At 37.8% G+C, this 13,891-nt stretch overlaps 1 protein-coding gene across 1 annotated transcript in view; it reads right to left on the minus strand.

The window, feature by feature from the left end:
• Nucleotides 1–441: 441 nt before the first annotated feature.
• si:dkeyp-72e1.9 (syntaxin-binding protein 4) overlaps nucleotides 442–13,891 on the minus strand; it is a 135,474-nt gene continuing 122,024 nt past the window's right edge. Inside the window, exons 16-21 of the mRNA XM_059347881.1 lie at nucleotides 11,486–11,551; nucleotides 10,019–10,216; nucleotides 5,495–5,611; nucleotides 3,019–3,068; nucleotides 2,574–2,701; nucleotides 442–1,285 (exon numbers count right to left, since the gene is read on the minus strand). Of these exons, the coding sequence (XP_059203864.1) occupies nucleotides 1,233–1,285; nucleotides 2,574–2,701; nucleotides 3,019–3,068; nucleotides 5,495–5,611; nucleotides 10,019–10,216; nucleotides 11,486–11,551 (612 nt within the window). The 3' untranslated portion in view covers nucleotides 442–1,232. The remainder of the gene's footprint in view (nucleotides 1,286–2,573; nucleotides 2,702–3,018; nucleotides 3,069–5,494; nucleotides 5,612–10,018; nucleotides 10,217–11,485; nucleotides 11,552–13,891) is intronic.

Consider the following 13,891-nt stretch of genomic DNA (forward strand, 5'->3'; position numbering starts at 1 on the left):
TATTATTATTATTATACTTTTTTGCTCAACAGTTCATAATTCAGAGCAAACAAGCTGCAAAAAGGTGTTTAAAAACCAGATCAAACAGTAAATCTGAGGGAAATGATCTTGCTGCATGGACAGATAATTTACCTTGACAAGATTTCTTAAATTAAGATTATTAAATCTAGAAATAAGCATGTTGAACACTTAAAATAAGAAATAAACTCTTAAAACAAAAATAAAACCACATACAACCAGTATAAAACCATTGAAAACCAACCAGAATAAAACCATTTAAAACCTGAATAAAACCATAGTAAACCCACATTAAACCAGGATAAAACCAAGAGATTCTGGTTTTCAATGGTTTTATTTTGGTTTTATGTGGTTTTATTCAGATTTTTTTTTTTTTTTTTTGGTGGTTTTATTCTGATTTTAAATGGTTTTAATCTGGTTTCATGTGGTTTTATTCTGGTTTTATGTGGTTTTATTCTGGTTTCATGTGGTTTTATTCAGCTTTTATTCTTGTTATAAGAGTTAATTTCAAATGTAAGTGTTCATCTTATTTCTAGATTTAACAATCTTAATTTAAGAAATCTTGTCAAGTGAAATTATCTGTCCATGCAGCAAGATCATTTCCCTCAGATTTAGTGTTTTATCTGGTTTTAAACACCTTATTTTTTTACAGAGTGTGTGATGGAACCAGATGGCAGAACGTTATGATGACACAGAGGAAGACTCTTTGAACAGACCAGCTCTAGATTGTCCTTTCCAACATAATATGTCCTCCTATACATGCAATCCATGGGGGGTGGGGGGGTCGGAGATGTGGCCAGGGAGGAGTAATAACAAGGTTTACAGCAGCGTGAGTGGTGGACTCGATCATGCAGCTCCTCCAACACCACCTGCTGTCACAGGAAGAAGAACTCCAGCAGACTTTTTATTTGGCAGAGCACTTCTCCTCGAGACTTGTGTGCAGTTATTATCGGCGAATGACGAGAGCCGTGGCTGTGAGCAACACCTCCACTGCTGAACCCTTCACAAAGACTGTCAGATATTTAGAAGACACTAATTATTAGATGTGTGTGTGTGTGTGTGTGAGGAAGCTTTGGCATTTGAATTTGCTGCGGTAACGTCATGATTTGGACATGGTGTATTAGATGGCATCCAGTCTGTTGTGGGTTCAGCTGCTCGTTCAGCCTCTTCAGCCGGCCAACGTCCTCTCTCAGTCCTCTCTGGCTCCTCGCTGCTCAGATATTCTGAGGATTAACATCTGATGCTGCCTCCAACACACTCACTGAGGCTGCAGGTCAGACACAGAAACATGCATACAGTAAGAATGACAATCATGTCACTTCTCTTTGCATAAAAACAAGAAATGGAACAAAGGAAAACTCAACAATCTGCCAGGAACAAACAGAAAAAAAACAGGAATAATCTCCAACGTCAAAACTTTTATATACTCAACAGGCTTCACTCACTAATATATTTGTAGAATGTTCGTAAATTGTGCGCAAAATAACTGGCCAAAATTAGTCTGGGTAATAACCATGCTGCCTTGCATACTCGATTTGGTTTGGAACAGCAAGGCGGCATGGTCTCCATGGCGATTCTTAGCCCTGCTTTTGGTATCCAATCACAGAACGGGGAGGGATGGCGAGACAATGATGCGTACTATTGGATAGAGGGAAGCTTGAGGTTTTCTTATGGATCAACATGGCTGCTACAGACGCCAAGCTCTCTTTGGATCTAGCTGTAGACAGTGTTCGAGATAGTTTAGAGACAAAGTTTGTTTTAAAAGAAGAACAACGTTTGGCTTTACACTCCTGTTTCACCACCAAAAAGGATGTTTTAGCCTTGCTGGGAAACAGGATTTGGCCAAAGCCTGATCTACCAACTAGCCCCGTTAGCGGCTAAGCTAATGGGGTTTAGCGAGACTCCGCTCGTTGTGGTCGTCTCGCCATTGATCGTCTTGATGGAGTCTGTCGTCTCTACATATGTCATCTGGTATAACTGATACGATTGGCTAAGAGTACAGAGCTTATGATAGACATTCATAGCGCGCAATAAACGGCTCTGGACGATCGTAAACCACGCCTCCTCTACGGAAAAGTTAATAGCTGTTCTCCAGAAGAGATCCCATTTGTGATATATTCTGGTGTTGGCCAGACTAGAGTGATCTAGAACAGGGATGGGCAACTTAAATGCTGCAGGGGGCCACAGCCACTGTGATTTCTTTTTTTTTCAGTGCAAGAACAGCAGACCAACATTAATTACAAGAAGTAATTTTGTGCATTTTTACACTGCATTTTTAAGATTTCATGCTCAAATGCATGTAGTTTAGGGATGGGCAACAGGATGTTAAGTTACTGCACTGTAAACATATTTAAATGTCAGTTTCATCATATCTGGTTAGTGATGCTCCTACATGTGGCCCTGTGGTAGTGAACATAAAAAACTGTGGCCCCCTGCAGCATTTAAGTTGCCCATCCCTGATGTAGTTGTACTGGGGGCCCCTCCGGGCCTCCAGTTGCCCATCCCTGTTCTAGAGTATTCTAGTTGAATCTTTAATGGTGTCGTCCAGTCTGTACCTTTGTCCTCAGTGGGGGAGCAGACCCCCGCCACCAGCTCTTTGGCCTCCACAGCGAGTTGAAATGCCGGATCAGGGAGTGGGGAGGGGGTGTCGGGGCTGTCGGTGGCTGGAGAGGACCTGCTGCTCCTGACACACACAACACACAACACACAACACACACAACACACACACACACAACACACAACACAACACACAACACACACACAACACACACACAACACACACACACACACAGGGAGAGTGTTAGAGCTGTGGGAATCATCAAGTCAAGTCAAGTCAAGTTTATTTGTCCCAACTTGGGTAATTTGGTTGCCGTTTATGTGTATAAAAGACATAAAAAATACATTCCAACACACATACATACAACAGATCACAGCCTCCATATATCTATACATCTAAAAAGAAAACAAGACAAAAAGCAACAGTGATGTGGTGTCTCTTACCCTCCTTCTCCTACAAACAGACTGGGAGTCGTCAACACTTTGTGGACGTTCTGAGGACAAAATAAAAGTCGTCAGGTTGGATTAAAACTGTTTTTTCTAAATGAAACTGAACCTCTACAGACATAAACTATTTCATGTTATCAAAGTCACAGTCTGACTGACTGAAGAGTCATTTTGATTATTGAACATCAGCCTTTCACTTGTTGTTTTTGGCAAATTAAGACCAAGGTTATTATAGTAAACGAAAACGAAAGCTAGAATTGAAAAAACATTTTCCTTAACTGAAGTAAAAATAAAAACGTTAACCCATTACAAACGACTAAAACTAATAAAAGCTAATTAACAATTCTCAAATTTACGAGAAAAAAAGTGACACATTTTTGAGAAAAAAATGACACATTTACAAGAAAAAGCGACAAATTTACAAGAAAAAGCGGCAAATTTACAAGAAAAAAGTGACAAATTAACCAGAAAAAGTGACAAATTTACAAGAAAAAGTGACAAGTTTACGGGAAAAAATTGTCAAATTTACAAGAAAAAAAGTGACAAATTTACGAGAAAAAAGTGACAAATTTACAAGAAAAAATTGACAAATTTACAAGAAAAAAGTGACACATTTACAAGAAAAAGTGACAAATTTACCAGAAAAAAAGTGACAAATTTAAAAACTAAACCAAAAAGTAAGCATTTTCCAAAGAATAATAACTAATTAAAACTAGCAAACTCACTCTAAAAACTAATTAAAACTAACTGAATTTGAAAAATTGACACTTTTGAATTAAAACTAATAAAAAATCCAAAACTATTATAACCACAACATGTGTCCTTCCAGAGAAGGTTTAACAGAGGTCTGACTGGTTTATTAATGTTACAGAGAGCTGCAGTGAGTCTGTCAGCCACTGGGGGGCGCACTGGCTCCATTAGAGTTTAAGGGACTTGGAGCACACTGGGATGTTTACAATCATCATCATCATCATCATCATCATGAAGGTCTCGTCCAGTCTAGCAGGTCTGAGATGAGACTAAACACCTGCTGACTGTAACAGGGACAGTTCTGCAGGTTTATTCACTAATTAACTGTTTATATTAATATCTACAAGCACATGAATCATTACAGATCACACATACAGCACAAGTCTCTGTCAGACGTTACACTACAGGCAGAAAATCTGTAAATTATTCATCCACGCCACAGCTGATCTCCTTTTACTGACCTGCTCCTTATTATTATTATAAATATAACGGCAATCAACTGATATGCTTCAAAGTGTATGCAATAGTTTAACAAATCAAACGAAGCATAGCACAATAGCACTATATATATATAGTATTAATATATAGTATTTTGTGTCTTTCTTTGTCATTTTGTGTCTTTCTTTACTAGTTTTCCCTTTTATTTTCTGTTTATTGAGAATGTCTTGTGATATTTGTATAGTATTTTGTCTTGAGTCTTTTTTAAGATGTTAAAGTTTTTTTGATCATTTTGTTTCTTTTTTTGTCATTTTATCATTTTTTTGTCATTTTACGTATATTTTGACCTTTTTACATATTTTTTTAAGTCATTTTATGTCTTTTTTTTGGTAATTTTGAGTCTTTTTTAAAAATCATTTTGTGTCTTTTTTGTAATTTTATGTCCTTTTTTACTCCTTTTCCCTTTTAATTTCTGTTTATTGAGAATGTCTTGTGAGATATATATATATATATATATATATATATATATATATATTAGTTTGTGTCTTTTTTAGTCATTTTGTTTCTTTTTAAGTCATTAAAGTTTTTTTTAAATCAATTTGTTTCTTTTTTTGCTATTTTGTTTCTTCTTTGTCATTTTGTCTTTCTTGGGTCGTTTATGTCTTTTTTTTTGTCATTTTGTGTCTTTTTTAAGTCATTTTATGTATTTTTTTTGTCATTTTACTTATTTTTTTGCCTTTTTACATATTTTTTTAGTCATTTTATGTCTTGTAGTCATTTTCTCTTTTTTAAAAATCATTTTGTATCTTTTTTTGGTCACTTTATGTCTTTTTTTTACTCCTTTTCCCTTTTATTCTCTGTGTCTGTGAGAACGTCTTGTGAGTGTTCCTGCTCTGTCTCTTATTGTTTTTATTTTAATGTCAGAATAGTTTTTATCCTTACGGCATCGTTCTCCTTGTGATTAACTGTTTCTCTGTCCAAGCACTTTGTAGACTGATGTTTTTAAAAGGTGCTATAGGAATAAAGTTATTATTATTATTATTATAGAGATCACTTTTTAATCTCCTGTTAGAAAAATCAAAGCCTACATGATTCTGATGCACAGAATACAATAACTACATGTTCCCATAGTACAGTATTGTGCTTTCCTGAATAATGTATCTAGATTGGGACACGTCCCTATTGTGCATATGAATAGAAACATATAGAGCATCAGCTGACTCGTGGTTTTAAAACAGAAATGAAAGCTGGTTTATTCTCATTAGAATGAATGGGAGAGTTGTACCTGTGCAAAGCCCAGTAGTTTCTTGTTGGAGATCTCCAGATGTTTCCTGCTCAGCTCAGACTTTCTCAGCTGGCAGTCGATAGTGGTGAGCCTCCTGTTCAGCTCCAGCACCTCCTCCTGGTGACACACACACACACACACACACACACACACACACACACACACACACACACACACACACACACACACACATCAATAATGTGTCAGAGTGTTGACAATAAACACGGTGACAGCAGTTAAACCTTTCAAATCCAGCAGATTTTGGTTCAAATGTGTCAACTTCCTGCATTAATTTCTGTCTGTTCAGCATCTTCCAGTCTGTCCTTACATCACATCATGGCTCCTTTTTCTACACACAAACTAGCTATCAGTCAGATTCTACATTTTATTTTAATAACAAAGTATAAAGCTGCCAGGAACCCAAAATACAACAACAAAAGACACAGTTTTCTATGGAAATGTGCCTTTTTTTTTTTTTTTTTACCATTTATACACAAAACAACAAGTGAAAAAACGTTAAATAATAAAACTACAAAAGAGTCTATTTGCATGTAAATTAAAAACAGTAATAGTTTTCATTGTAGAAAGAAAATTCCCATTTTAAAAATGTTCTCGAAACATAAATGTGACACTGTGAAAGCTCCTCTGATTGAACTTTAACTGGCTTTCTCAGCTTGTCTACATATCAGATATAAATAAAGTTATTACTGTCAATAAAACAATAAATAGATGTACTCCAGAGGGTTTGTGACTAAAACGTGTCAGTTTTCAGTTAGTGTGTGTGTGTGTGTGTGTGTTGGGGGGGGGGGGGGGGGGGGGGTAAACCTTTAGATTTACTGTTTGATCTGGTTTTAGACCTTTAGATTTACTGTTTGATCTGGTTTTAGACCTTTAGATTTACTGTTTGATCTGGTTTTAGACCTTTAGGTTTACTGTTTGATCTGGTTTTAGACCTTTAGATTTACTGTTTGATCTGGTTTTAGACCTTTAGATTTACTGTTTGATCTGGTTTTAGACCTTTAGATTTACTGTTTGATCTGGTTTTAGACCTTTAGGTTTACTGTTTGATCTGGTTTTAGACCTTTAGATTTACTGTTTAATCTGGTTTTAGACCTTTAGATTTACTGTTTGATCTGGTTTTAGACCTTTAGATTTACTGTTTGATCTGGTTTTAGACCTTTAGATTTACTGTTTGATCTGGTTTTAGACCTTTAGATTTACTGTTTGATCTGGTTTTAGACCTTTAGATTTACTGTTTGATCTGGTTTTAGACCTTTAGATTTACTGTTTGATCTGGTTTTCGACCTTTAGATTTACTGTTTGATCTGGTTTTAGACCTTTAGATTTACTGTTTGATCTGGTTTTAGACCTTTAGATTTACTGTTTGATCTGGTTTAAGACCTTTAGATTTACTGTTTGATCTGGTTTTCGACCTTTAGATTTACTGTTTGATCTGGTTTTAGACCTTTAGATTTACTGTTTGATCTGGTTTTAGACCTTTAGATTTACTGTTTGATCTGGTTTTCGACCTTTAGATTTACTGTTTGATCTGGTTTAAGACCTTTAGATTTACTGTTTGATCTGGTTTTCGACCTTTAGATTTACTGTTTGATCTGGTTTTAGACCTTTAGATTTACTGTTTGATCTGGTTTTAGACCTTTAGATTTACTGTTTGATCTGGTTTTCGACCTTTAGATTTACTGTTTGATCTGGTTTTAGACCTTTAGATTTACTGTTTGATCTGGTTTTAGACCTTTAGATTTACTGTTTGATCTGGTTTAAGACCTTTAGATTTACTGTTTGATCTGGTTTTAGACCTTTAGGTTTACTGTTTGATCTGGTTTTAGACCTTTAGATTTACTGTTTGATCTGGTTTAAGACCTTTAGATTTACTGTTTGATCTGATTTTCGACCTTTAGATTTACTGTTTGATCTGGTTTTAGACCTTTAGATTTACTGTTTGATCTGGTTTTAGACCTTTAGATTTACTGTTTGATCTGGTTTTAGACCTTTAGATTTACTGTTTGATCTGGTTTTAGACCTTTAGATTTACTGTTTGATCTGGTTTTAGACCTTTAGATTTACTGTTTGATCTGGTTTTAGACCTTTAGATTTACTGTTTGATCTGGTTTTAGACCTTTAGATTTACTGTTTGATCTGGTTTTAGACCTTTAGATTCACTGTTTGATCTGGTTTTAGACCTTTAGATTTACTGTTTGATCTGGTTTTAGACCTTTAGATTCACTGTTTGATCTGGTTTTTAGACTAAACACCTTTTTTTTTACAGTGTTTAAATGTGATCTTTATCAAAAGAAAGGAGGAAACAAAGAGAAATAATGAAAGAGAGAATAAAAGGAGGTAAAAACAGAAAGCAGAGGTTGGATGGAGGTTCTGGTTGTTAGACTCATGTGACCATGAGAGCGTGGACTCAGCAGCTGTCACATCTGTTCTGGCCCTCAGAGCAGAATGGTGACAAGGTTTCAAACACTTTGTCCTCATTTCAGTCATTCTGTCGTCATCGTTGTCACTGAATGGAGCCTACAGCCGGAGGATTTACCACCTGAGATGAGACAGCACAGGTAGCCAGGCACTGAGTCCACAGCCGGAGGATTTGTGTTTGAATACAAAGCTCTCCTTTCATCAGAGCAGGGTGCTGCTGCATGCATTTCACAGAGAAAAGCTGCAGCACACTGATGGAGCAGCAGAGCCTCCAGCACATGACGACCAAAGCAAAAGCTTGGCTCAGTGCTCCTTCAGTTCCACATCACCTCCTCTGCAGGGAGGAGAGGCTTCATGTTGGCTCCGGCTGCAGGTGATACAGGTGCTCAGAGATCCGACAGCAACAAGCCTCAGATATGGAATCAGGCCATATCACAGATATCCATTTAGGCTCCGTTCACACGAGGACGGTCTGAACAGAAGACGCTAAAGTGGCGTCGCGTCTTCACTTTTTATTCCTCGTTTAGACGAGCGTTTTCAGGAGGAAATCTGCTGCATACGGTGACGCAAAAATGTGTGAAATGTGATTGTATGAAGCCAGGCGGCATCACTTAAAGCCATAAGAGCATCTTTGGGCATGCAGAAGTTTTCACGCCACACATTTTCATCAGCTACTCCTTCCACAAAGTTCTCCTCCATCACTAGATCTCCCAGGTCTCGTTCACAGCCGTCTGGCTCCTCCCACCAATCGCTGCATCCAGAATGTGATGGAGGTAATTCCAGATCCTTCTCTGTTCACTAATACTATCTGTACATATCCTGGACATTTGGTGGAAAGACTCCTGTAAGTTTATTAGAGCTGCCAGAGCAGCTTGAAGGTCCCACCATGGAAATAATCCCACGTTTCTTTATTTCCTGTCCTGGAGCATGTATGTGACGTAAACACATACGTGACGTGAGCAGATCAGATCAGAGTTTTGTGTCTTGTCAGTGTAGACGACACGCTACGGAGGAGAGGATTACACTTTTACACTTTGGAGGGTGGTTTCAGATTTTTGCGTCTTTAAGCCCCCAAAACGCCGTCACCGTCTAAACGAAAGGCACTTCACATAAAATATTTTGTCGTTTTTACCCGCAAGCGTCCTCGTGTAAACGGGGCCTTAGTTTAAAAAAAAAAAAGTCTTTCTTTCTGGATAAATGCTGCCCTTACTAGTGTTGTCATATTTAGTTATTCTGTAATGTTCCTTATTCTTTTCTCATATAAATATAAATATTTTTGGCCATATGATGGTCTAAATCAGGGGTCTCAAACTGGCGGCCCGCAGGCCAATTGTGGCCCTCGTGACGATATTTTGTGGCCCCCACCTTGATATGAAAGTTTAATGTGAGTTTTATATGAATGGCACTTTACCGTGTTGTGTGTGGAAGGTCCCTTTAATTACTTTTTTTTTTTAATTTTGTGTCTTTTTTTGGTAATTTTGTGGGGTTTTTTTAAATAATTTGTTTAGTCTTTTTTATAATTTTGTGTCTTTTTTAATAATTTTATGTCTTTTTTAATAATTGTGTGTCTTTTTGGTAGTTTTGTGTCTTTTTTTGGGTCATTTTGTCTTTTTTTAGTAATTTTGTGTCTTTTTTTTGTGTAATTTTGTGTCTTTTTTTGGTCATTTTGTGTCTTTTTTAAGTCATTTATTTATTTTTTTGTAATTTTGTGTCTTTTTTGGTCATTTTGATACTGCCTCCAGCGGCCCCCAGGTAATTTGAGTCTGAGACCCCTGGTCCAATATGTTTCAACAGACTATAATTGACCCATTTGAAGCATTTTTAGGCATTTTAAAATTTGACCATTTTTGACAAAAATTGACACACAATTGATACTATAGTATATATTTTTACCACACATAGGGCTGGGCGATATATCAGTATAAAAAGACATATCAATATATTTTTAAATGTGATCAGAGGCGGTAGTGGGAACACCCTTATTGTGCACTGAGAGTTCAGACTTTTAAAAATGTTTTCTTTGATTATCCACTATGAATTATTATTTGACTAATTATTAACTAATGTTAGTTGCTAGGGCTTCACCTTGGTGGTCTCCAGACCTCGAGCTTGCCTCTTGCTGGCCAGCTGGTTCTTCAGGTCTTTGATCTCGGCCTCCAGCAGCTGGATCACCTCCTCGTAGTCCTGCTCCGCGGTGCTGGCCTGCCGGGTGCCGGCGTCGGCCTCCGCTGCCTGCAGACGGCTCTTCAGACGGGTGTTCTCCTCCACGGTCAGACACGCTTTCTGGAAACAGAAGTAAAGAAATCGTTACAATGGAAACTGGTACAGAATGCTGCAGCGCGTCTTTTAACAGGCAAAGAAACGTGAACACATCTCCCCAGTTCTGGCCTCTCTACACTGGCTTCCTGTCTGTTTCAGAATAGATTTTAAGATCCTGATGTTTGTTTTTAAAGTTTTAAACGGATTGGCTCCAGCATATTTGACGGAACTGATACAGGTTCACAGACTGACTAGAGCTCTGAGGTCTGCAAATGAGTCAAACCTGGTTGGGCCTAAATGCTAAAAACTAAAGGCGATCGCTCTTTTGCAGTGTCTCCCCGAAGCTGTGGAACAGTTTACCGCTGCATATCCGGTCATCAAAAACTTTGGACAATTTTAAATCTTCTCTTAAGACTCATTTTTTCTCCCAGGCTTTCGAACCTGTGTGAGAAGAAAGTTGTTTCTGTATGTTGTGTTGCACATCTCTTGTAATATATTATTAGATCAAATTGTCTTTTTTTTATTTATGAGTTTATTGTTATTCAATTATGTATCTTGTATTGGATTGGATTGGATTTTGGTGTTGTTGTTATTCAGTTATGTAAAGCACTTTGGTCAACCTTGGTTGTATAAAGGTGCTCTAGAAATAAACGTGACCTTGACCTTGTTATGTGGCCACTTGTTGCATCCTACATCCTAAAACTCTGACAGCTGACTTTTTCATCTCATATTTTTTAAGTTGCCATCAGGCAACATTCCCATTTTTGTCCTGTCAAATTTCTACAATGCATGTTTTTGAGTGATGCAATACTTTAAAAAAGAGGGAAGAGTATAGGGAACCAATAGCAATGCTTTAATTTGTCACATGACCTCCAGGAGGCCATATTGAAACACTATTTTGCAGACTTTTCCAAAGGAAACAGCTTTGCCATTTAGCGCCACAAAAAATCACTCAAAACGTCACTTCCTGGCCCTTTTCCATCTGGAAAAATATCTATTCCTACGATAGGAGAGTAAAGCTTCATTTGATAGTTTCAGCCTCTACACATGTTTATTAAATAAATGATGTTAAAATGATTTTTAAAAACTTTCTTTTTCACTTGTGCACCTTTATGTTACAATGTTGTCTATGGACAACAAACCCCAAAAACTTTAAGTTCAGATTATGTTTATTTAGTCTATTTTAAGACAAAAAAACACTCCAAACATTTTTTTCCTAACTGTCATCATAATGCGGACCATAGAGGGTTAACAGGTTTCAACATCTTAGACAGGAACACTTTCATGTCTCACCTCTGACGTCTTCTGCAGCTCCTCCTCCAGGGTTTTCTTGCTGTTCTCCATGTCCTTTAGCATCACCTGCCAAGAGAGGCAGCAGATGAAGCCCAGGAGCTTTTTAGAGCTGGAACTGTTTTATATATCAGGTCCTTCTGTGGCTCCATCAAAGACAACGGTGTTCCTGCTGCCCTCATTCACTTCATTAGACTTTGTTACAGTATAAACATTGTTTTCCTCCCTGAGTTCCAGTGGCTTCTCTGACTCTGACAAACACTTCAGTTGTAATCCTTGTAGAACCTGATAATGTAATAACCCCGATAATGTAATCAAAATCTGCACTTGAGTCCATTGAAAATGTAATAAAACCTGATAATGTAATAACTTCCCGATAATGTAATAAAGTGCATTTCCCAATAATGTAATACACTTTTTACCAATAATGTAATGTAATAAAGTTGATCATTAATGGAAGGTTTTTGATCAAATCAAAGATGGCGGAAAATCCAATATGGCCGAAAACCACCATTGAGGATGCATTGAGCTCTGATTGGCCGAAAGGGTTCCAGTGATACCTCGTTGGTGAAAAACGGATGAACGGGTGAAAAGTTAACAAATATTCAACTTTGACCTGTTGGTGGCGCTAGAGCTCTGAGCTAGAGTTGATACACAGTATCACCACTTGAACCCAAGTAATGGGTGGTCTGCTGTTCAATTATTACAATATTGGGGAATTATTACATTATCAGGACTTGGGAAATGAAGGCTAACCTGATAATGTAATAACCTCCATTAATGTTATACTTTATTACATTATTGGTAAAATAGTGTAGTACATTATTGGGAAATGCACTTTATAACATTACAAGTTATTACATTATCACGTTTTATTACATTTTCAATGGACTCAAGTGCAGATTTTTATTACATTATCAGGTTCTACAATCCTGAATAGTTTATTTTTATGAAGCTTAATTTTATGCAGCACCGTCAGCTGTGAGAGAGAGAGAGAGGGTTATGGGTTCAGTCCTGGCTAGAGGCTCTTCTCTGAGTTTACATCTGTCAGAGTGGTTTTGTCTGATTCTCCGGCTCCCTCCCATCAGTCCCTGTAGATGCCAGCCAACCTGGTTAAATGTCGAGGGTGAGCATCTTTGACAAATACAGCTACATCTCAAAAAATTAGAACATCGTGAAAAAGTTCAATAGTTTTTGTCAATTATTTCAGAAAGTGAAACTCATACATTATAATGATTCATTATGCATAGAGTGAAATATTTCATGCCTGTTTTTCTTGTAATTTTGATGATTCTGGCTTAGAGAGAATGAAAACACAAATCATCTGTATCTGGGGGATGTATGCATATCTGTATATGTGGAAGTTGGAGTGTGTGAGCCTGAGACCCGCCTTTGTCCAGTAACTAATCAGTCAGTCCCGTCTCAGCTCACTGGTATGACAAAAGCGGAAACATAGCAGTTGCTATGGAGACAACCTTCCAAGGCCTCCAGACAGCAGCAGACAGTCAACAGCTGTTGATTGGAGAGTCTCACTGCAGCACTCAATGGAGGAATTTTCCACAAGAGTCCACTTGAGTCAGGGCTGTTTAGGGCAGGCCAGATAAGATTGGAATTTGGGAAAAATGGCAGCCGTTTTCTGCTACTCAATCTAGTCTATAATGTCCATACTGGTCTCCGGATCGATCCTGACGCTTTTCCAGGGCCGTCAGTCGCTCCATGATTTTATCCAGGGTGTGGTTTGAGTTCTGACAGCTCTGCCCATCGTATCAATCATCTCAGCAGCCTTATGGGGCTTTGGACAGCTGTCACTGTTTACTGTGTATCCTGATAAACCAGAGCAAAGCCTGATCCAATCAGCAAGAGCTCTGTTATCAAGGTTCCTAATAGATAAAGATCTTCTACGTCCTCAACGGAGAGAGCTTGAGAAGATTGTGTCAATTGCGTTGAGAGACCAGTTGATCACATCCATGATATTTTAGTTTGGAGAGAAGTTTAGTATAAGACATAAGATCAATAAAAAAAAGGATATTTTAAACACAAATGTCAGGCTTCTGAAAAGTCTGTTAATTTCTCTCCATCAATACTTGGTTGGGCTCCTTTTGAATCATGAATTAGTGCATTAATACTTGGTGGCATGGAGGAGATCAGCCTACAGCACCATGTTGCTTTTATAGCAGCCTTCAGCTCACCTTCCGCTTGACAACAGCCCATAGACTCCTATGGGGAGTTTGCTGGCCAGTCCAGCCCAGTAACACCATGGTCATTGAAGCAGCTTTTGGTACCTTTACCAGTGTGGCCAGGTGCCAAGAAACCAGCAGCATCTCCAAAGAGCTGCTGGAAGCATGAAGACTCTAAAATGTCCTGCTAGATGGACTTCTTCCTCCTCCTCCTCCTCCTCCTCCTCCTCCT

Source organism: Centropristis striata, chromosome 13 (assembly GCF_030273125.1).
Source record: "Centropristis striata isolate RG_2023a ecotype Rhode Island chromosome 13, C.striata_1.0, whole genome shotgun sequence".
Lineage (NCBI taxonomy): Eukaryota > Metazoa > Chordata > Actinopteri > Perciformes > Serranidae > Centropristis > Centropristis striata.